Here is a 23,192-nt window from a genome sequence, read left to right as displayed (position 1 = left end):
AAGGTGTGGAGGTTACCTTTGTTTAACCCGTTAAGTTTTCTTCCAAGCAGTCGCGCCTCGCCTACCTTGGATTACCTACTGAATTTTTGAGAAGCGTGAGCTATGCTTCCCTGCCGCGGTGCTGCCTTAGTGCCTCAATTCTTACTTTCCTTCGTTGCCGCGGTTTTCAGTTTTCTTCCTTGCGCGCTGCCCTCTGCATCGTCCTTGTCTACCTTGGCTTTAGCATACCTCTCCTTTCCATCCTAAAGCTTCACGTCATGCTCGTTCTAAATGAGGGATGACCCATCACTATCATTGAAGTTTGATCAATACTAGAGTCACCCTCCTCAATATCCTCAACCAGTAACACACTTTGTCTTCCATAAGCACCCACATTTTTTTATTCTAGGGAATTGCCTTAGGATTTCACTTTGTACATGGAAAAGGAATACATGTATGTAGAATATAATATTAGATATACACATTAGCTCATATAAATTTTGAGAGCATCTTCTCTCTTCATATCTCTTATTTGCTTGCTTCTAAAATTTGAAGTGCATACTCTACCTTTCAATAATTTATACTTTGTAATATAACATTAAGAACCATTAACTATCAATCTATCATAACATCGGCATCGATACCCTTCCACCGCTTAGCTATTAGCAGAGAACTCCTTATCACAATCCGATCAGGTTGCATAACACCCACCAATAGGAGCATCCAATGTCAATAAATGTGTTGTAGGACAACACTCTAGGAACAACAAGATGAGTGTATAACATTCTACACCAAACTTAATTGCTACACAGAAAAAGATGAGTACTCTGCAAAATATCACTCAATAATAATGAAGTTTAATGTCACATTCCAAGAAGAATGCTAGAAAATATCAAACTAAAACCTTGCCAAATATGTCTTTAATTTTATGGTCTAACTTATCACAAGGAATGTTCCGAACATAAATCGTACGATAAAAATGACCACCCATTATAGGATCAGGAAAGCACCGTTTCAATGTGGATCACTGCATTATATGGCATGCTTAATTTTCAAGACAAATAAACTCCTTAACCCCTCTAGTATCTACTCAAGTCTTTCACTTCTTTACCTTTCTTACAAAGCTCTCAACATTGAAAGAACCTAGCCTACAATAATAGGGATTGACCTTTGAGAGTCCATCACTTGTTGGTTGTGGTTTTCTCAACTCATCCAAAATCAGAAACATTTTTCTTCATTCGAAAGCCATAGAAGAAACATGATATGCTATTTCTCTACCTCAAAACAAAACCCTGACATACAGGGAATACTGATATGCTATTTCTCTACCTCAAAACAGAACCCTGACATACAAGGAATACAGGTGAAAGGGATCAGTATACAGAATGATAAATATTCCAGGGTTGAAAGCACTGTGCCAATATTGGCGTTTGTGTTTAAACCTTTTGGGAGGACTAAGGATGTACAGAGTTTCCTTTAGTTGAATTTGATTAGCATGTGAAACATTGCTGATATTTGCTTGGGCCTGTTGTGCTCATTGAATGCAGGGATAAGAAGAGTTGGTGGCTCAAGATGCCTAAGCATTTGAAGAAGGTTCCTGCATTTGTCTAGCTTAAAGAAGAATCTCTTAAAGTATCTAAAAATCTTTCTATTGCAGACATTTTCTAATACATGTCTCCTATTTGATAGGACTTTGCTACTAATAAGGTCGAAAGAAATATTGCAGTATTATTTTGTATATCTTTTTTACTTTGTAGAGTCCTACTGGTGTTGCATTTCAAGCAATTCCCACAAAATATTTGCCATTGGAATAAGTGGAGCCTAAGACATGTAACAAATTCTAGAGAAGACACAGACTAAAACGAAATATCTAGGGGTGGAATGCAACATTATTATTATATTCAAAGAGTGGCTAAAAATGAATTCAAGGACATGCATACTACACTATAATAGAGATTTTGATTTAAACAAATTCCACAACATGGAAAAGATTTCCAAGAATTGACTTATTAACTAATATTTTTATGAACTCCCCAATGTACAAGTTGAATGACCAATTCCAAAACCCAAGCACCTGTTCATGGATTATAAAAAATTACCCTCCTAGATTAAATCTCAAGGGTTAAACTATTAAGAATAAACTAATATTTTAGCTCTTACAGCAGGTTTTCCAAAGTAAGATGCAGCATCTCACCTTAATGGTTCATCTTCTTCCTTTCTTTTCTCTCTTTCTTCTTTTCCTTTCTTTTCTTTTCTTTCCAATACCAGTGGTTGAGATCCCAAACATGCACACAACCACACTCACAACTTACTAGGACATGGCAACCACACACATACACACAAGAACACACATGCACACACATGCAAACATAAACACAAGTAATAGGATCGCCTCCTCTTCTCCTTATTATTTTCATTCTTTTCTCTTCTTTTCTCTTCTTTTCTCTTCTTTCTTACTTTTCTTTTCAGTTAGTTGTGTGGCTGAGGCCACTTGAACCTCAACCAAGCACCCAAACACCACAAACACACACACTCACACACTCATACATACAGCCTAATGGGCAGCCACATAAACACCCAAAGACACACACACTCTCGCAACCACTTGGGCAGCAACACACATGCACCTGGACTTACACAACCCACACACGCATATCAGTCTCTCTCTCTGTGCTGGCCAAGCTCCTCAGCCCCACGATCTAGGAATTTAACCAGGGCTGATTATAGCCCTTGATTCAAGCATATTACCATGAGGTTTTATAGTCGAGGTTTCCAAAAGAATACGACAGCTGTGGCAAAGGTAGATGGACCACAAGAAAGGCCATCAACTTTCAGGAATGACCAGAATTCGGTCTCGGTTCAATCATTTACAGAGGTTCATTATGGAAATAAAATGGAAAAAAGAAAAGAGAGCATGAATCATATTGCTCATATCAATCGAGAAAATATTGGTCAAAATGAACTCAGAATTGCATGAGAAATGAAGACTTGAGATTATACATTCAACAAAAGTAACTATGAATCAACAAGTCGAATTCCTTCAACAGAATAGTCATTCGATGGTCTCGCCGGCATTTGCCATGCCAGACCAAATTCAGTTCCATTGTCCACAAAAATTCAATTAGATGAGAAGAAAATGGAGAACTAGGTAAAAACACATGAATCGTCTCCCATAGCTAATACCCTAAACATGAATTTCCAAAATTTTCTCCAACTGAATCTCATAATCAAATAGGACAGAAGGCCCAAGAATTTAATCAACTAAAATGTAATTTGAGGGAAGAATCTTACTTCAGGAATGAAGAAAATCAAGGGAAAATAGGTTGGATGTTCACTAAAAGATAATTCGCGACCAAACACTCGTGAATCGAAGCTCCAAGGGCATCCCGCAGTGAATCTCTATTGAATCAACGACTTAAGCATTTCGCAGAGTCGGTTCCCAGATCTGGTTTGAATCGAGCAAAACCTCGATCATTCCAATCAAAAACCTTGAAGAAGAAAGCCTCAAACTCCTTTTCTTTCTACTCTCTCACGTTCTCTATCCTTTTCTTTCTCTCTCACTCACGTTCTCTCTCCATTTCCCTCTTTCTCTCTTCTTTTCTCTCCCACCTGCTCGATTTACCTTCTTTCCCACTTTATATTTGCCCTAAATCTCACTCCCACCTCTGTATTTGTCGGGAGCAGAGAGACGAGATCACAGGACGGCGGTCGCCGTAGGCAAAGAGGAGATCGCAGCCGCGCAGAAGTCTCGAATAGTGAGAGAGTTGACGCTTCTGGCGCTTGATAGAGGAAAAAGAGCGCTGCTCGGAGTTTGAAAAGATTTTTAGAAAACTTTGAGAGAGAGATGTAGAGAGCGGGGAAACAAAAAGGTTTTAGAGAAAGAGACGGAAGCGCGGGAAGTGAAAACAGCTTTTGGGTTTGGAAATCTATTATTTTATACGGCGTTTGTTTAAAAACGCCGTTGTATTGCAACATACAACGACATTTCTTTGAAAATGCCGTTAATAAGAATATTAAATCACCCTTAAACGGTGAGTTACGGTGGCACTTGTTAAAGAAAACGCCGCGGAAACTAATTTGTTTAATGGCAATTGTACACAAACGCCGCTATATACTCATATATGACGACGTTTGCATCTATACGCCGTTAGACCTTTATATATCACGGCATTTTTAAGAAAATGTCGATATATCTTCATATATGACGACATTTGTAAAAAATGCCGCAATAGCTCAACCCAAAGTGCCGCCGTTGCACCAATTTCTTGTAGTGGACTCTTATTTTCTAATTCTAACTGAACTCAGTTCAAGCTTGAAATAATGAAAAAGCAATCGAAACAAACTTATGAACAATTTGGATCTTCTACTGTCGAGTTGCCCGGCAGGACCGTGTTGCCTAGACATGGCGAGGTGTGCAATGACCGTCTCATCCTTGCCCGAGCGCCTTGCCCGAGTGGGGGTAAGGTGATCATTACGCATGTCATCGTGTCTGGACAGCACGGTCCTGCCGGGCAGCTTGGCAGTAGAGCCAATTGAATCCACGACTAGGAGGGAGTGTTGCGGGAAGTGGGGGAGGGAGTGAAGGTGGATCTACGAGATTCATAGGAGAAAGAGAGAGAGGTGAGGAGGGGGAGGGAGATCCAGAGGGCAAAACGAGGCAAGGGAAGGGAGAGGGTGGATTTTAATCCTCTCTACTGTCTTCATCTATCAGTGCAGTGCAGTGAGGGGCTGGCTGCATGACACAGGGATTATTCCAAATCCAACGGTTGGCTGTCTTTCTTCTTTTGATCCAACTGTTGGATTTGAAATAATCCACGTGTCTTGCAGCCAGTCCCTCACTGCATCTTACTAGCAGATGAGGACGCTTGAGATGATTAAAATCCGGGAGAGGGTACCTTAGGGATTTGGTACAATTTTCTTTGTGTGTGAAATTCGCATAACTAACCTCAAATTTATTTCAAGATGAATAAAAAATGTGGACAAAAAAAATAATAAAGTAATAGTGAGACAATCTATTTCATTCCCCGAAGTGCTTTGGAAGATTGCCCTTTTAACTAATTATATCTTTTCATCAATTCACTAAGGTTGTGTTTGGTTCGATAGGCATGAATGGAAAAGAAATGAAAAGAAAAAAACAAAAAAAAAATCATCGTGTTTTATGGACAAAAGAAAAGAAAAGAAAATCTAATAAAACAATGGGCTCATGTTTTCTATGCCGCAGCATAGGCTGCGCCCAGATACATGGGCCTGCCACTTAGAAGGGCAGGGTGATCATTGTATCCACCCTCATGTGTCTGAATGCAGCTTGCGCCCTGACACAGAGAACATTCTCTTTAAAACAATTATGCTTTAGAAGCCAATCGAATGGTAGTGTATACCCTATACAATATACACCATTGTATAAACCAATCCAATGGTAAATATATTGTACACATCGTGCTCCACGAAACACCACAAATTCACTCCTAATAATAATTCATCATCTTCCTCGCAGCAAACCTGCAACTCATCTGCCCGCCAGGAAAATGGTACAAACACAGCCTAATGGTGTGCTCATGTAATTAGACTCTTGGATAGTCATTGCATTCTCACATCCTATCACAAAGTCGAAAATGTTTCTCCCTAATGCAATGCAATGGTACGATTGGACTGGATTTAAAGATTCCCTACACATCCCCTGTGGAGAGACTCGATCTAATCATTTTATCAAGTTACTTTAAAGTATTAAAATTTTTTTTTCTTGAGTATAAGAAAGATGGAGAAATGTTTCCTATGGGGGTGTTGGGGGTGTACCACCCATGCTAGACATGTAGGGGCAAAATGACCACCCTACCCCCCATGAAACGTAGAAATGACTACCCACTTGCTGGTTGCTCATAGTTCTCATTGGCCCTGCATATGTGCAGGGGCCACGCTCTCTCACAAGAAACTCTTTCTCAGATACGAAGTACCTTGGCTTGTCCAAATCCTCTCCAATTACTTAGGCGTCCTATTTTTTTCAATCATCCATCTAACGATTGAGAAGACTTGAAAATACATGTTTAAACCATCCCCGCCTTTGGATGAATGGATGGTAATTGGAGAAGACTGGAGTTGAAAAGGATCTTTTACCCTTTAGGCAAGGCTTTCAGGGTTCCATATAAATAGATAAGTGGTCCTGATGCAGTTAACAAGTACTTGGACAAGGCTTACACGTGTCCATCTAAAAATAAATGAGTGGTCTTGAAGCAGTGGATAAATACCTGAACAAGGATCCAAATTTTAAGTTTCCAAATAAAAATAAATGAGTAGTCCTGAATCCTGATGCAGAATAATTACACCTGGACAAGGTTCTGGACCCGTACGGTAAGCCTGCCCTCCACAAAGACATTTTTCATGGCTTGTAGGAGGAGCTATTTAGTACAACTGTAAAGGTGTAAAGAGGTCATCAATAAGGACAAAGAACTAAGTACACCCTGTCCAAACAAATAAAAGAATTTTTTTTTTTTTTGTAGAAAGAAGGCTATTTATTTATGCACGCCTAACACCAAACAAAGAAAAAGCAAATACATAAGCCAGATAGATAGTATGATAAACACAAAATATGGATATGTGGTATCCAATACCAAGGAGTGGAAATCGACCCGGTCTCACATGCCATTGACTGGGTCGTCCAAACTAGAGGATGGGTCTCAACCACTTCCTTAGGAAAATAGCTATAGACACAGTTAATATTTAGCGCATGCATAAACGTGCCAAAAGATGGGGTCAAAAAAGTGCCAAAAAGAACCGGGTGATAAGAGGGGATGTCCATGCCAGACATGACCATGTGATTTCCACAAAAGACTGACAGCTTATGTGGTCCCCACTCTCTCCGACCAACACTTTCCCAAAGCGTACGGTCGGTGGCGCCGGTGGTGGAGGGCCAGGAGCTTGTGGCAAAATCCTTGAACAGGACTGGTATGAGCGCACACACCTCCCAGAACCAGGAACCGAAGTCGTACAAAACGACCGGCAAGACCAACCACCGAATACCAGAACCATTGGTAACGCTGATGAGACAAGCGGTGAGGACGGGAGATCCAGCCGCTGACAACGCCGAGAGTGAGCCATAATCATCATGGGCCCGAGGAGTTGTATCTTCCTTGTGTTCTTGCGAAGAACCCCCACAGGAAACCAGGCGGAAGCCCTTAGAAAAGGCGCCAATAAGTTCCCTGTTGCCGAAAGGGAGGTTGAACGCGACACCAAAAGCATGCTGCCCTTGCCAAAAGGAAGGGACACGAGGCTTACCCACCTCTTCTAGGTTATTTGGCTCAGGCCAATCATTGACATGGTTGCCATTGGTGATGACCTCCGGTGAGACTTGGGAGCACAGGCCGGTCCATGAAACCAAATTGGAGATGAAAACGAGGACTTTATTGGTATAGGTGGTGAGTAAATCGGAAACCGAATCCTCAAGTAACGCCCACTGCAAGCAAGATGAACGCATCGGCAAGGAGGAACGAAGGGCCAGGAGAGATCACCGTCCTTTGTCATCATCGGCATCATCATCATCGCCACCGTCGTTGTCGGCTTCTTCGTCGTTGGCGAGGCCCATAATCATGGTTGAAACTAAGGAGGAGATGGGGAAAAAGGAAACCACGCACTAATGGCGGAGACAAGAGACACACACTAACGGCAGAGACAATAGACACGCACGATAGTGGAAAGAGAAAAAAACCTAACGAAAGCGGTTAGGGCAACACCACCATCGATTCTTCGAAATCGAAATAACTCTAATTGTGGCACTACAAACAAAAAATTTTCACAATCCCTATATAGAGTTTTAGTACGTTTCCAAAATACTTTTCGATGCCCTTTACCACCCCCATCATGGATGGAGGAAAACTCAATCCTTCATAATTTGTAGTTCTAGGGGTGTCAAATGGTTGGTTTGGTTCGGTTTCGGTCGGATTGAATCGAACGGTCTCGGGATGATGAGATAAAACCAAACCGCTAAGAAACTTTGGTTTTCGATCGTTTCGGTTTCATTCCAGTGCGGTTTTGATTTTTCAACATTGGGTTAATGTCGGTTTAGATCAGTTTGTTTTTGGGTTTGAGCCACAATGAAATCGTACATTCATAATTTGTAGTGGGGAAAGATTCGATAAAAACACTTTAATTCACATTCCTCAAGTCAAAACAAGTAAACAACCATGAATAAGATATTTTCATGTTGTACTTTGAACATAAAAGAATAAATTGTAAGGGGAAGAATTGAAGATAACTAATATTTAAATCAATGGATTTACCAAAAAAAATATTTAAATCAATGGATAAATAGAGCTTGTAGCGAAATCGTTGTTACAAATTATATAATTATTTATCATTAATTGTAAGGGAAGATAATTAATATTGAATAAATAGTCACTGAGAAGATAACTAATATTGAAATAAAAAAAATGAACCCTATTGTCAAATCATTTATTTGACAATCCAACTAATTTTGTATACTGAACAAAGAGATCAATGGAAGAAACATTGTTACAAATCAATTTCCCTATTTATAACCTTATATTCATTGATTTGAACAATTCCCTTTACAGTCAAAAATTTGCTCACTAATATGAAATCAATGGATAGTCAATTCACCTATTCATAACATTATCCTAAATGATTTTTTATTGGTTTCATTCGGCTCTATTTTCGGTTTGGATATCGGTCAGTCTGGTGCAATCCGAGTTTCAACCGGTCTCGTCATACCCCAGTCCAAAACCAATCCGATAAGGATCGGTTCGATTCGATCTGGGTTTTTTCGATCGATCTTAACGGTTTGGGCTAGGTTTTGACATCCTTAATTTGTAGTACCATCAATCATAAGGATGATAGTGAGGGTTTTGAAATAAGGAATCAATATCCAATATCTGAATCTTATTTGATCTAATTCAGATCCCATTCACCGTGGATGAAGGAAAACTCGATCCTTCAAAACTTGTAGTTCATACTATGAACCATAGTTGGAAAACCAGGTTTTAATTGGGCTGAGTTGCCCGAGTTGAGTACAAAAATTTAGAAATTCTTATGAAGAGTCATGTAGATTAGGTTAGGGTCATTTTTACGAAACTCTGTCATAAATCGTCTTTGTCCAATAAGACTTAATATTTTTACCTAATTCATGACAGACTTGACAAGTTTAGTCATTTTTTAAATACCGTAAAGTTGATTCCCTTAGAAACTAAGTTGAGTAAAATAATAAATTTGTATTTTAAAATACTAAAGAACCCTCAACTCCTCATCTCCCTTCTCTTGTTCAATGATATATACTCAAAATGCATTGATATGTGATTCCTTGATTTCCATTTTTGTTTTCTCATATTTTTATGTATTTTTATGGTTAGTTGATTAATTTATACATATTTATTGTATTAAAAATAACAAAAAAACATGACTTGTCTTTATCATATTTGAAAAGGCTGAGTCATCAGATTTTTTTAAAACATGAATTGAATCAGAAAACCTGGTTTTCAATTATATTGTTAATTACAAATAATGCACTATAGGGATGAAATAGAGGATTTTAAAATAAAGAATCAGTATGATACTATTATCTAATCTGATTTTATTTTTAATTAATTGGAATAGGAATTGAAATCGGGCCCAGCTGATGGGTGGATTCTCGTGATTCGATACCAATTTTTAAACAATATCGTACATGGTGACGATGGATGGCCTTTGCAACAATTTGAACCTTTCCCTTAAAACAATTAGAACTGGAATCCCAAAGGATCTTGCCAAAAAATGAATCCCAAAGGCTGATAGATGTTTGAAGGTACTAGACGGTGGAGGATACGGGATACCTCTGACGTCTGCTTACCCTTTTCGATCTGGAATCTCGAGTCCGACACAGGTCTCTGTACGAGGACACTCCTTGGGATCTTACACCACCCACATAGAATCCAAATAAATCGGCTCCCCGTAGTGCGGACCTGGATCCTATGCATTAGGGCAGCCGGGCTGCATGTGTAGTGTTAGACTCAAGGTGACGTATTTTGACCGCCTTACCCCTACCTAAGTGCCTTGCCCGAACAGAGGTAAGGCGATCAAAACATGCCGCCTTGAGCTTGGCGCTGCGCATGCAACACGGCTACCTGGATGCACATGGTCTTTTTCATTGTAGTGCAGGGTGTGCTACAGATCTTATAGCGCAACACAAGAGCTTACCATGGGAATTCTTAATTCAGATTTTGAAATTAAGAAATCCTCCAATTCATCGCATGTGCACCATGTTCAACTGTTCCAATATGATCCGTGTCGTCCAAATTGGAGCTCATCCACATGGCAAAGCATTGATGCCACACTACAAGATTTGTAGCATGGAACATGCTACAAAGGAGCCAGATCGGAATCCAGATGGGTTAGTGGATTCCATATGGGTGGTGCTCAGATCCCAACGAGTATCCTCAGATGATTCCATGTGGGTGGTGCTTATGTCCCAAGGAGTGTCCTCCTAATTTATGGTGCGACCGCGTGGCTGCCCGTCTTGTCGGTGCTTCGTAGATACAGGGTCGCGCGTAAAGACCACCTTACCCCCACTCGGGCAAGGCATTCTGAAAGGGGTAAGGCGATCTTTGCTTCCGACCCTGTGTCTATGTAACACAGGCAGGACGGACAACTGCGCCGTACAGGATCTAAATCCCGAGGACATGGATTCTCATGAGCAAGATTGTGGTCGAGATCATCTACGGTGTCCTGCCCAGAGCGGCGCATAAACAGGACGCCCTGCAATGACTGTCTTACCCCCGCTCGGGCAAGATGCTCGGACAGGGGGAAGGCAGTCATTGCATGGCGACCTGTATGTGCGCCGCTCTGCCCGTGGCGCCGTAGAAGATCAGGGTCCGCAAGATTGTCCCACCTTCTCACTTCACTTCACTCCACACCAAGTGGCTACACTGCCACTGTTAAAAAGCCAGGCGTGCTGCAAGCCTGCAACTAGTTTGTAAGATTTTAGTTGGTTAGTTGATTCATTCACTGTCAGGTGTCTACCTATCACTCTTTCATGGATTGATAGGACACCATCTGGCAGATCATCCATCGAATGTGGAGGGAGAAAGAAAGAAAGATTCCAAGACTGAAAATATTTGTAAAGTAATAAAAGGTTTAACTGCCACCATCTTTTTCGTGCTTGAGGCTTCATTTTGATTTTCTGATCATCTCCTTCACTGGAGAGTGGAGATTCCAAGGTAGAGTCTACTACACTAGTCTTTTTGTTTCTCTTTCTTCTCTTTCTTCTTTCTCTCATACTCTTGGAATTTTGAATTTTGGTGGGAATTGGAACAGTTTTCTAAAGAGAAAGAGAAGCAATCATGTTGCAGAGGAGTATCAACCTTCGCGGTTTGGTTCTCTTTTCAAGATATGGTCACTCGTTTTCCAAGGTTAGATTTCTCTTCCAGGGGCCTGCAACTTCCTCACTCGTTTTTAATTTTATTTTTTATTTGATTTTAATTAGTTTCTTTGGATTTAAAGGAGCTATCACCTACCAACATTCATCTTTTTGTACTCTTACTTAATCTGGAGTGTGATGGATTTGGTGGAGTTTTAGCTCCTGTTGCTTGGTCATGTGGAATTCGCTACCCTAAAAGAGCATGCTTTTCTCTTCTTCGCCATTGATCCTCTTTCCCTCGCTATCTTATCTATCTTTGTATTTGATTTCCTCATTTTCTTTGCTGGTTATTTTCCTTGCAAATCTTGTTAGTAGATAGTTGATCCATGCGGAGCGAAGCCAAGGCTTCCTATGTAAAAAGCTAAGAGATGATGAACAGATTGATTACACTCCCAATTCCTGATTCCATTGAAATGGAACTAGGAAACTGGTTTCTACATTGGGCCTCCCAGAGTTTAAACAGCGCCTGGAGAGTCTAAAGGTCTTGGATCTGCAAAATAAATAACGCTACCATCAATTTTTCTTTTTGGAATAGGGGACGATTTAAGGTTTAGGTTTGATTAACATCTCTGATGATGTAAGTTACAGTTCAGGAGAAGGGAGAGAAGATGTCCGATTCTTAAACTTTTTGGCTCTGCTTTCTGCTTTCAACCAAAAAAAAAAAAAAAAAAAAAAAGCAGGACACTAGCAGCATTTTACTCATGGGGTTTTCACCATTTCTGGAATAATTTGATGGATTGTTCCAGGTCTCCTCAAATAGAGCTGGTCATGAGTGGCCCAGCGGCCGGTTCAACCTTATCTTAACGCCCTTTAGAACATGTTTTAGACTCCCGGCAAGGCAATTGGTCTTTCAGGCAACAGTTTGATCTGAGTCAAACTATCAGAGGGGAGATGATGGATGGATTCATGAAATTATTATATTGTAAATTTGCTATATTTTTAGTAGTTTGATTTTCAATTTGCATGAATATTTTATGAATGTTCACAGTATAATTATTGATAACAGGAAGAGAAGGATTTCAAGCTCCTCCTGTTGAATATATGTTTCAATTATTACTACCAACATCATTATGCTTTTTGTGCTGATAACTTTTCAGCAATTTTTTGAGAACGAATATAGTTTAAGAATATGATCTTGACTGACCAGCTTTTGGGATTGGTGTATCGTTTGTGTGATTACACTTTCATCAAAAAAAAGAAAAAGAAAAAAAGAGCAGGAATTGATTTATTTTTTGCATCCTTGCAGTTCTTTACACCTCAGGCTGCATCTTCTTTGCAAGCAGTGGCTGAACCTGCTACTTACAGGTGACTATATGGAAAATGTCGATTCATGCTATGTGATCCTACGATAATTTTTCTTTGTGTGTCTCTTGTGTTATTTCGTTCCTATTCTGAAATACAAGAGCCTGCCTGAAGGGGTCAGCACTAGCTTTTTACTTGCTTTCCACCATTTATCAAACATGAATTCCTCTTCTTCCGGTTGATAAGGATTTTGGTTCCCCTCAGATTACATAGTACTTCTCAAGTGTGAGGAATCATTAATACCTTCTTTCTTCCCTTCCCTCTATGTGGTATATAGAAGTGAGCCTGAAATCTAAATGGCCATATGCAGAAACTAATAGGGGGCTTGAGCAGCAGACTCAGTAGCTTGTTGTGTGCGGTTTATTTAGCATCAAATTTGTTTGCCATCTGACTCTCTGGAACTTTGCATAATCTGTAAAGAACAAGGGTTTCCACCAGTCTTACAGATGTCTTTTTGAGCCCTTCGTCCTCTGAATTGGATTTGACTGTAGTATTTTATCCACTATTCTTTCCAAAGAATATTTTATTTATGGAACTTAACTGTTTGGTGAAAATTGTTGTAGGGGAGATGATGAGTATGCCGATTTGAACTGGGATGACCTTGGATTCGGTCTTGTGCCCACCGATTATATGTACATAATGAAATGTTCAGATAATGAGAAGTTCTCACCTGGTGAACTCAATCGCTTTGGTAAGATCGAGTTGAGCCCTGCATCCGGAATCTTAAATCATGGGCAGGTTAGTACTTGTTGATTGTCCAATTCAAAATACAAGTTATTACAATCTACAAAAGCTCCTCCTTTAGGGGAAAAATTTCCCCTTTTCAATCAGATTTCCCGATTGAATAGAAGTAATATTTAGAATTATGACTCTACTGAGTAAATATGCAACCATATCAAGATTCATTTGCAGCATGTTAAGAGGGGTTGAATTCCAGGGAAGGTCTTATCACAAGAAAGGTTTCATATGCTGCTGGGGATTCAGACTATTGGATTTTGCAGGCATGGATTATTGGTTACAGTCAGGTTTTTTGACTGGACAAGCAAGGATCACCAAAAAAGTGGGAGTTCAGGCCAGGATTTGTGCATAAAATGGAACACCTGGGTTTACTTAATGTACTCCAGTTTCATGTGGAGGTTACTTTAAGCTTCCTACAAGTTTCTATTCTATATTAGACTTGGGATTTGTTTGGAAACAACATGGCATGAAAATCATTTCTTCATACCGTTTTACTTTGCATGGAATTTGAATGGGCTCCTCTGCAGATGTGCTGTAATGTAAAGAGGGGAATGACTCAATTTAGGATTTCACGGAAGGTTAGTGATTTTGAAGGGACATGGGTCTGTTCTATTGAGGATTTGAACTGTTGGATAAGAACTTGGAGCTCATTTGTATAAGTTTATGTTGGTAAGGATGTCAGTTGGGATTCCCATCAAAGAGTAGTAATCAATCGCTCCTGCCCATGTTCGCTTTAAATCATTTTACTTCCCAAGTTGAGCTGATTTTCATTTTTTTTAAACACTTTCACAATGATTTCATCTTGAGATGATAAGGCTGTGGAAAACCAAATTGTGAGTAGGTTTCCAAACACAGCCTTACAATGTAGAGTGATAACAACATAATTTACTTTCCCACTTAATTATGACTAACTTCAAGCCTTGAAAGTTACAACAGTTGATGATGGCTTTATTTCTTGAAAATCTAAATAGGGACTGTTTGAAGGTCTAAAAGCCTGCCGGAAAGAAGATGGTCGTGTGCTTCTCTTTCGCCCGGAACAGAATGCTATGCGTATGAAGATGGGTGCCGAGAGAATGTGCATGCCGTCGCCCTCTGTTGAGCAATTTATTGATGCTTTGAAGCAAACGGTTCTGGCCAACAAGCGTTGGGTAGTCTTCTTCCTTAAAACGATTAAAGAAAAAGCAACAAAAAGATGAATCTTTTGAGTTTTCCGTTACTTCTTTTTCTGGAATGATTTTTTGTCATCAATGACTGCCATGTGAATTTCTATTCTCATTTCTGTTTTTAACTTGCATTTTTGGAAACAGGTTCCACCTCCAGGGAAGGGGTCTTTGTATCTACGGCCTTTACTTATGGGAAGTGGAGCTATGCTGGGTTTGGCACCAGCTCCTGAATGTACATTCATCCTATTTGCTTCACCCGTTGGCAACTATTTCCAAGTAGTTTGTCTTTTCCTTCTCTTTGTTTATTTCCCATTTACATATTTTGGTAAATTTTTTCATTGAAAAAATAAAACTTCAATTTGGCAATATTGATTCTTTCATTTATAGGAAGGTAAGGCTCCCATCAAGTTGCTCGTGGAAGATGAGTGTCATCGTGCCATGCCTGGCGGAACTGGCGGTGTAAAATCCATATCCAACTATGCACCGGTAAGCAACTTTTTTTGTTTTCTCTGTGTCCTCATCCTCTCATCCAAACATACTGTGTAGAAGTTTTAATTTCTACTTAGTCCTATTTTTTGCCCTAAATTTCCTTTTATAAGTGTATAATTTTTTGGCATTTTTTTTTTGTAGAGTAGTAGATCAGCCCTGTGTGAATGTTTTCAATTTTTCTTTGTCCTCAATAAAGAAAAACCTAAAAAGCAAGGGATTCTGTGGGAATGTTTCTTTATGACTTTATCTTGTGTAACCTCAGTTTTGTTTCTGTCAATCCAGAATTCTATTGAAGCTTTCTGCGTTAAGGCGCATTTTCCATTGCACAGTGCTGTTATCCTAATGTCTATATCGCCATGTCTTCCCCCGGTGCCTCTTTCAATTGTGTAGGTTCTGAAAGCACAAACTCGAGCAAAGAGTAAGGGATTCTCTGATGTTTTATTCCTAGACTCCATGACAAATAAGTATCTGGAGGAGGTCGCTTCTTGTAATATTTTCATTGTGAAGGTATTACTAGTTGAATAGTTAGTGATTTTAGTTCAAGTTCCAATATCTTAGTATGGGTGTTCGTCGACTGAAATTATCATGAAACTTGTCATCTTTCCGTGAGAGCCTCATTTCTCTTTAAAACTTTAAATATCTATGCATTATGTGGAAGATTCCCTTGGAAACAGTCTCTCCTACGAAGCAGGGTGTAAGGCTGCGTACATTTGCCCCTCCCAGACCCTGCAATAGCATGAGCCTCATGTACTGGGTCGCTCTTTTTTATTATGTGGAAGATTCCCGTACCAAATCCAGACTGGACTGGGTTCAGTTCATGCCCAATGTGTTATGATGGGAACACTTTATTTATAAATTTCTTCTTTATGTCATATTGGAACTTGATGGGATCTAAAAGGGCCCTGGGGATTTGAATTGTTATTCTTGTCCTGTATCATATAAGCTTAGAGAACAAATCAGGAAAGTATAAAAAGAATTGCGAATTATGAATTCCCAATTGAAGATAGGAAAGAAGTTAACATCATAGAAGAGAAAAAAATGGTTGGTTATGGAATGTAATAATGGGTCATTGTTTATGGGAGATAGGAATTGTGAGGAAATAAGGTCATTAGTTGGAGTTTAGCTCACAAAACACAAGGACGATCTGAAGTTAGAGAGCAAACAAGAGATTTTGTTTGCCTAGCCAAGGCTTTGCCCCAGATTTTCCACCTATATTTTGCAGATGGTTCACTTCTATGTTTTAACATCGTCTTTCAACCTTTCTTCAAGTCCCTCTTATTGCGAGGTTTTTGCATCCAGCTTATGTTTCAGATGTTTGTGTTTCTACTTATTGCAGGATAACACTGTTTCAACACCTGCTACCCGTGGAACTATTTTGCCTGGAATCACGAGAAAAAGCATCATCAACATTGCTAGTGATCATGGATACCAGGTGATCATTCTTTCATACAATTTTTTTTACTCTTTTATGAACCTGATTTCCTTTAATTCTCCTGTTGAATTCATTTTGGAAGCTATGTGTTATCCTGGGAAAGCCACTGCAGTGGTGTGAACTGTGAAACACCAATTTATACACTCGCAAACTTGTGCGCGCTTTCTCTGTCTCTCTCTCTCTCTCTCTTCCCCCCTTTGAAATGAACCTCCTATCCCTCCTGTATGATGCCCCATTCCCCCGCCCCCGTTGGTGTCACCCGCTAGTTTACCGCACACGGACAGTGTGCCTTTCCCTCCCTTAAATATCTTAAGGTGATCACCCTCCAAATCGTTATTCCATATTTTGGTTCATTGGCTCATTGGTATCAGGCAGGTTACGTCCTGCCTCCCTTCTGGTTCTGTCTGACTCCATCCTCCCCTTTCTGTTTCCGTCCATGTGTATGGTGGTTCCGACCCACCTACATATGAGGGAGAGTGTTAATCCCACATCAAGTGTGAGTGAGAAATCCCTTTCCTTATATACCTGTGAACACCTTCCTCTCATCAGATCGGTCCTTTTGAGATGGATATTTACATGATGAACCTGATTTCCTTACAGTTACTTGCAATTTCCTCTTGGAGGTATATCTTAAGAAGGGCTTTGCTGCAGTGATGCTATGTGGATAGTGTGATATGCTAAAGGATAATCCCTTGGTTAATGTTGTCCATGGCTACGAGTTTCAAAAAGCAGTTGAGGACTGAGGAGTCCGTGAACTTTGGGTGCTAGAATACTGAGGTGACTAGACATTTCTGGAAGGAGTTGATTGTAACTTCTGTACTGAATTGAAGCTCTTTCCTCTTTTTTTTTTTAAATTATAAATTTCCTATCCTCTTTGTTCACAAAGATCATTTCAAGTTTAACTGTATCAGCTGCCAACATAAACTATGCATTATCAATTTATCATTACCAAATGTGGATGATTAGACTGTTGTGTGGTATTGTGCATGTGTGTGTGTGTGTGTATTCAAGTTTCTCTTCTTCCCACTGGAGATGCAAGTTGTTGGCAATTAAATAATTTCCCCAAACTTGATCAGGTTGAGGAACGCCCTATTCCAGTGGAGGATTTGCTTGAAGCTGATGAAGTTTTCTGCACAGGAACTGCAGTTGTTGTGGCTCCTGTAGGCAGTGTTACATATCAGGGTAAAAGGTAAACCACAATACTGCTTGTGCCTTATCTTGCAACTGTATGACTGAAGGGAATTACTTAAAGAAACCAAATGATGAATACCTTTTTCGGTAGTTCTAGCCAACAATTTTGCTCTTCACTAAATGTTTTTGAAAATTCTGAAGTCAGGCATCAAGTAAAACAGAGAGAGAGTTTTCTTTGATACCATCATGTCTGGTTTCAAAGATGTTGAAGATCAACTAAATAAATTTTGAATGCTATTTTCCCAACCATTAACTGGATAGTTAGTAATAGAACTATTTCTTGAGTCCTCTCAATTTGGCCATTTAGGTAAAACAATATGGAAAAATTATTTCAAGAACATTAGTAAAATTCTATAATTCCATCCTAATTTTAATTCTTTTGCATGATAGAATTGTGAAATATACAGTAGTTCTCTACTGTATCTAAAATAGTCCTTGTACTGTGTAAGTCCACATATTTTGAGTATCTACCAAAATTGGTGCAGGGTTGAATACAGAACTGGAGATGGATCTGTGGCTCGGAAATTGTACTCAACCCTTACTGACATCCAGAGGGGTCTGATTGAGGACAAAATGGGATGGACTGTTGAGGTTGATTAAGTTCTTCCGTTCTCATGTAGAAATAATTACTAGAAGAGGATTCACATTATGTATTGCCATATTTAATCAGTAACTGATGAATGCTTGTTTGTTCTTATTTGTGTTAACAAGTGGTTTAGTCTTGATTATCGGAAAAAAATGCGTGTCCGCGACAAGATCTTGCCAACCACCACCTTTATTCTTCCATTGAGGCTTGAGAAGGTAGAAGCTTTAAAACAGGATTCGGCTCCTCTCCAGGGAGCGCAGCACCCAGGGGGCATCCAAGGGTTGGGCTGTGCTGCACACATCTCGGTGCACACCTAAAGATGTGTGCGGCACAGTCCAACGGCTGGATGCTCTCTGGGCGTGCTGGGCTCCCTAGAGAGGAGCTCAATACTTAAGGATTCGGCTCCTCTCCAGGGAGCTCAGCGCCCAGGGAGTGCCCAGGGGGCATCCAAGGGTTGGGTTGTGCCGCACATATCTCAGTGCACGCCTAGAGATGTGTGCGGCACAGCCCAACGACTGGATGCTCCCTGGGCGTGCTGGGCTCCCTGAAGAGGAGCTCAATACTTTAAGGATTCGGCTCTTCTTCAGGGAGCTCATCGCCCAAGGAGTGTCCAGAGGGCATCCAAGGGTTGGGTTGTGCTACACACATCTTGGTGCATACCTAGAGATGTGTGTAGCACAGCCCAACGGCTGGATGCTCCCTGGGAGTGCTGGGCTCCCTGGAGAGGAGCTCAATACTTTAAGGATTTGGCTCCTCTCCAGGGAGCTCAGCGTTCAGGGAGTGTTCAGGTGGCATCCAAGGGTTGGACTGTGCCACACACATCTCGATGCACGTCTAGAGATGTGTGCGGCACAGCCCAAAGGTTGGATGCTCCCTGGGCGTACTGGGCTTCCTGGAGAGGAGCTCAATACTTTAAGGATTCGGCTCCTCTCCAGGGAACTTAGCGCCCAGGGAGTGCCCAAGGGCATCCAAGGGTTGGACAGTGCCGCACACATCTCGATGCACGTCTAGAGATGTGTGCGGCACAGCCCAACGGCTGGATGCTCCCTGGGCGTGCTGGGCTTCCTGGAGAGGAGCTCAATACTTTAAGGATTCGGCTCCTCTCCAGGGAGCTCAGCGCCCAGGGAGTGCCCAGGGGGCATCCAAGGGTTGGGCTATGTCGCACACATCTCGATGCATGCCTAGAGATGTGTGTGGCATAGCCCAATGGCTAGATGCTTCCTGGGCGTGCTGGGCTCCCTGGAGAGGAGTTCAATATTTTAATGATTTGGCTCAGTGCCTGGGGGCATCCAAGGGTTGGCTTGTGTCGCACACATCTCGGTGCACACCTAGAGATGTATGCGGCATAGCCCAACGGCTGGATGCTCCCTGGGCGTGTTGGGCTCCCTAGAGAGGAGCTTAGTACTTTAAGGATTCGACTTCTCTCTAAGGAGCTCAGCGTCCAAGGAGTGCCCAGGGGGCATCTAAAGGTTGGGTTGTGTTGCATACATCTTGTTGCATGCCTAGAGATGTGTGTGGCACAGCTCAACGACTGGATGCTCTCTACTTCCAATTTTCTTGCAGAGCTCCAATTCTTATCGGGAATGAAATTAGGATTTTATATATTATTTTGGGTGAATGGAAGATTCGTTGATCAAAACAAGGAAGCTACAAAGTCAAAACCAAATCAACCAACTATTAATGATAGGATTTTACTTAAATTTTTTATTTGGGAAAGAGAATGCTATGTGGGTGCGTGTGGTGCGTTGCCCCTTGTCTAGACACGGGGGTGTGTAAATTGATCATCGTGGCCTTGGGAAATTCCGTTTTTTCATGAGGTCTGTCATTTTGCCCGTCAAGAATCTGGGCTCAGGGGCAGCGGACTAAGTAGCGTTCTTTCTCCCTTTTTTAGTTTCACACAATTTTTTCTTGAAAAAAAAGAGAGCCGTAGAATCAAGACTTAGGGAGGGTTGGGTATTTTCAACTTTAAATGCGACGGCCAAAATCATAACGTGGGCTCATCCGTGCAGTGGGTTGTCGCAGCCCTAGGGCAAGTGGGCATTAGAACTGCCTTACCTTCAACTTAGGGTTGTATGGGGGTGTAGCCTTTGTGGTGTAATAGCATGATCAAAGGTTTATGACTAAATGCTACGGTTGCAATGTGAAGGACAAGGGCTTATGTTCGCCAGCAACTCGGTCTGGAACTATTCCGGGCCGAATCCAGATCATAGAGAGAGAGAGAGAGAGAGGACACTGGCCCAAACCACTGGCAGCCCAAGATAGTGGTACAACTTGGGCTGGGCCCGAAATGTCCATAATGGGCGTGGCATTTGTCAACCTTGTGGTGTTAAGTTAGGTCACCAACCAAAGAACTTGATAATGTGTATTATAATTTCAATTAGTTGAGATGAAGATGTTCTAGAAAAGTTGAGAAATAATGAAGCTATAGACTTCTTGCTGGATACGAAGAGCACATAAAGGAAGCAAATCAATGAAAGTGAGATCATGGATTTCAATGGGTTGAGTTTCTAACCCAGTATATCCTAAGCCCAAGCTTAACTAAGGATTAAAAACCCAGAATCGAACATGGGGTTGGTCTCTATGGACCGGTCGGAGTTGGCCCAGAATCGGCCGTTGGGACCCTAGAAATTGGAATTCAGGAAAAAGAAATAAAGATTTTTCTCCAAGTGAATTTTTGAATGTTTTAAGATGAATATAACCAATAATTATATCAAATAGAAAGATGAGAGACAAGCTGTGGCCTTAGAAATACAAACATATAAGAAAAATCATTAAGGACTGAATCTTATATCAAAGTTCCAATGAGAACTGAAAAGACTATTAAAGGCTTCTACAGAAAAGAAAAAGAAAAAAGAAAAGACTATTAAAGGCAGGTAAAGGAGCTACCCTTCGATTTAATAAATTTGGGAATCTTGTTAAAAGAGGTAAGTTTCATTGATTTTTTATTATTTTAAAGAATTAAAAAAAATTATGGCAAAAAATGAAGATCAAACATGAATAATGGCTGATTCAAAAGAGGATTGGAGGAATATATCGGCTGAAATTGAGATTAGGCTCGGTAGATATCGATGCAATTCCAATGATTCACCTAATCCGATTCTTGTTCCCCAAATCATGACCATTCCCTTAAGAAAAAATGGAGATTCTATATATTATTCTTTCCTGAATAGTATACCCTAGAGAATCTCTCATTGTTATAGAGATATTACTTTTGTTAGTTTGGTTTGTTTTTCCGTGATTTTACATCCACGCTTCTACTACAAATATATTTCTCATCGTGAAAACTCATCCCTACTTTGATACTAATGAAGAGTCATGTACTTGATCTCATAGATGATATAATATTGTTAGTTTTACGCTAAAACCCGTATGATTTTAAAACATGTCATACCAAGTAAGGAAGTCGGAAGCCACAGCATATATGCGCATTCTATAACTATTCCGTGGTTCAACAAAAAGTGCAGAAGTAACATTTATTGAACTGATTATTGTATTTCGTCTAACGATGCCTGGACATTAATTCTATACATTTCTCTCTTTAATTTTTAATATATTTTTTTGTTGATCTTTAGTAGAAAAAATAAAAATAAAAATAAAAATAAAAATAGAAAGTAACCTGATGATTTATGATCGAGTCCGGGCAAGACATTGGTCAAGTTGAGAGGGGATGACTATAGGATAGAGGATAATTCAAAAAGGATTTATAAATGGCCGCCATTGCCCAGTGCAAATTCCTCTTTCAGAGAAAAGTAGGATAGGTGGACTGGAAATCATCCAAACTTCAGCTATTTCTGCACAAATTAGGCTTCTCTCAGAGGTTTGAAATTCACATTTCCTTGGCTGACAGCTTGACCTGTAACCGTTGCACCTAGGCAATAGCCCTAAACTAGGGATCTATACAGATAATCACAAAAAAAAAAAAAAAAAAAAAATCCAAATTCCGTACTCATATCCATTATTAAGGCATTTGTCTTGACATGAAAGTTGGAAATTGGCTACATTTAAAGTTTCTTTTTGGTCTACACAGTCCCATGCTCACAAGCAAGCTAATTAAGAAGAACTCTCTCATTTGAGTTTCCTTCTCTCATCATTCATTCCAAATCTCCTTCAACATATAATCCGGCAGTCGCAGTCTCCATCAACCAAATCCCCACCAACCTGTAGAAAAGAAAATTATGGACTTGAATGCACCTATCATCATACACTTCTCTTTCATTGCTTGACATATTAGAAATGGAAATAACTACATGCACCTGCTATCTTTAGTTAAGTCACACCTCGATTCGGGAAACCATCAATATATTAGCCCCATCACCTATATGGATTCTCCTCGATGCCTGATTAATTATGATAGAATTTACCATAGGATCAATATGATGGATGAATTTGAACATAACAATATGATGAGATTCGATTAAAGTCATATCCGAATCCATATCGTTAATGGAACAACTCCTCTTATACTCTCTTTTCTCCTTTGTTTTGTTATTGGTGAAGTCTGATCTAAATTTTAATCCAGAAAGTATTGTGGTGTTTCTTTGATGGGATGTTTTATTTTCGAAACACGTGTAAATGACAAAAAAATTAGGACATACATTAGCGTCGAAGGCATTGTTGACTCCTGTAGAGCTCGTCGAGATCTTCGACTTGATATGTATTTCACCCTATATTAGTTTGTATCTCGAACCAGATAGGGTGGGTTTCTAGGGGTAATTTTGTACTTTCATACGTGGGTTAGGGTTTTCCTATATATTGTAGTTATTTCTTTGAGAGATGAGTGAGAGGCTTTGTATTTTCTTCACAGAAATAGTGGTTCGGACTATCGCTCGACCATGGATGTAGCCTTCCTTCTTGGGGCTGAATCACGTAAAATCGTTATTATGTGTGTTTGATTTCTCTCTTTGTTTTCTTTTG

General features: G+C 40.2%; 1 protein-coding gene across 3 annotated transcripts; it reads left to right on the top strand.

Moving 5' to 3' along the window:
* The first annotated feature begins 11,128 nt into the window (after positions 1 to 11,128).
* LOC122661033 (branched-chain-amino-acid aminotransferase 2, chloroplastic-like) lies at positions 11,129 to 18,415 on the top strand. 3 transcript variants are annotated; one of them, XM_043856335.1, is made up of 11 exons: positions 11,129 to 11,177; positions 11,275 to 11,369; positions 12,624 to 12,682; positions 13,243 to 13,417; positions 14,389 to 14,565; positions 14,725 to 14,856; positions 14,968 to 15,066; positions 15,460 to 15,576; positions 16,406 to 16,501; positions 17,578 to 17,690; positions 18,178 to 18,415. In XM_043856335.1, the coding sequence occupies exons 2-11, from the start codon at positions 11,301 to 11,303 to the stop codon at positions 18,290 to 18,292; spliced, it is 1,152 nt and encodes a 383-aa protein (XP_043712270.1). In that variant the 5' UTR covers positions 11,129 to 11,177; positions 11,275 to 11,300; the 3' UTR covers positions 18,293 to 18,415. The 3 variants fall into 3 exon arrangements, with proteins under 3 accessions (XP_043712270.1, XP_043712271.1, XP_043712268.1); XM_043856336.1 differs by having other exon boundaries at positions 11,149 to 11,177; positions 11,272 to 11,369; XM_043856333.1 differs by lacking the exon at positions 11,129 to 11,177 and having other exon boundaries at positions 11,208 to 11,369.
* The last annotated feature ends 4,777 nt before the right edge of the window (positions 18,416 to 23,192 follow it).

Source organism: Telopea speciosissima, chromosome 5, assembly GCF_018873765.1.
Source record: "Telopea speciosissima isolate NSW1024214 ecotype Mountain lineage chromosome 5, Tspe_v1, whole genome shotgun sequence".
Classification (NCBI taxonomy): domain Eukaryota; kingdom Viridiplantae; phylum Streptophyta; class Magnoliopsida; order Proteales; family Proteaceae; genus Telopea; species Telopea speciosissima.
This window is presented reverse-complemented; position numbering and strand designations above follow the sequence as displayed.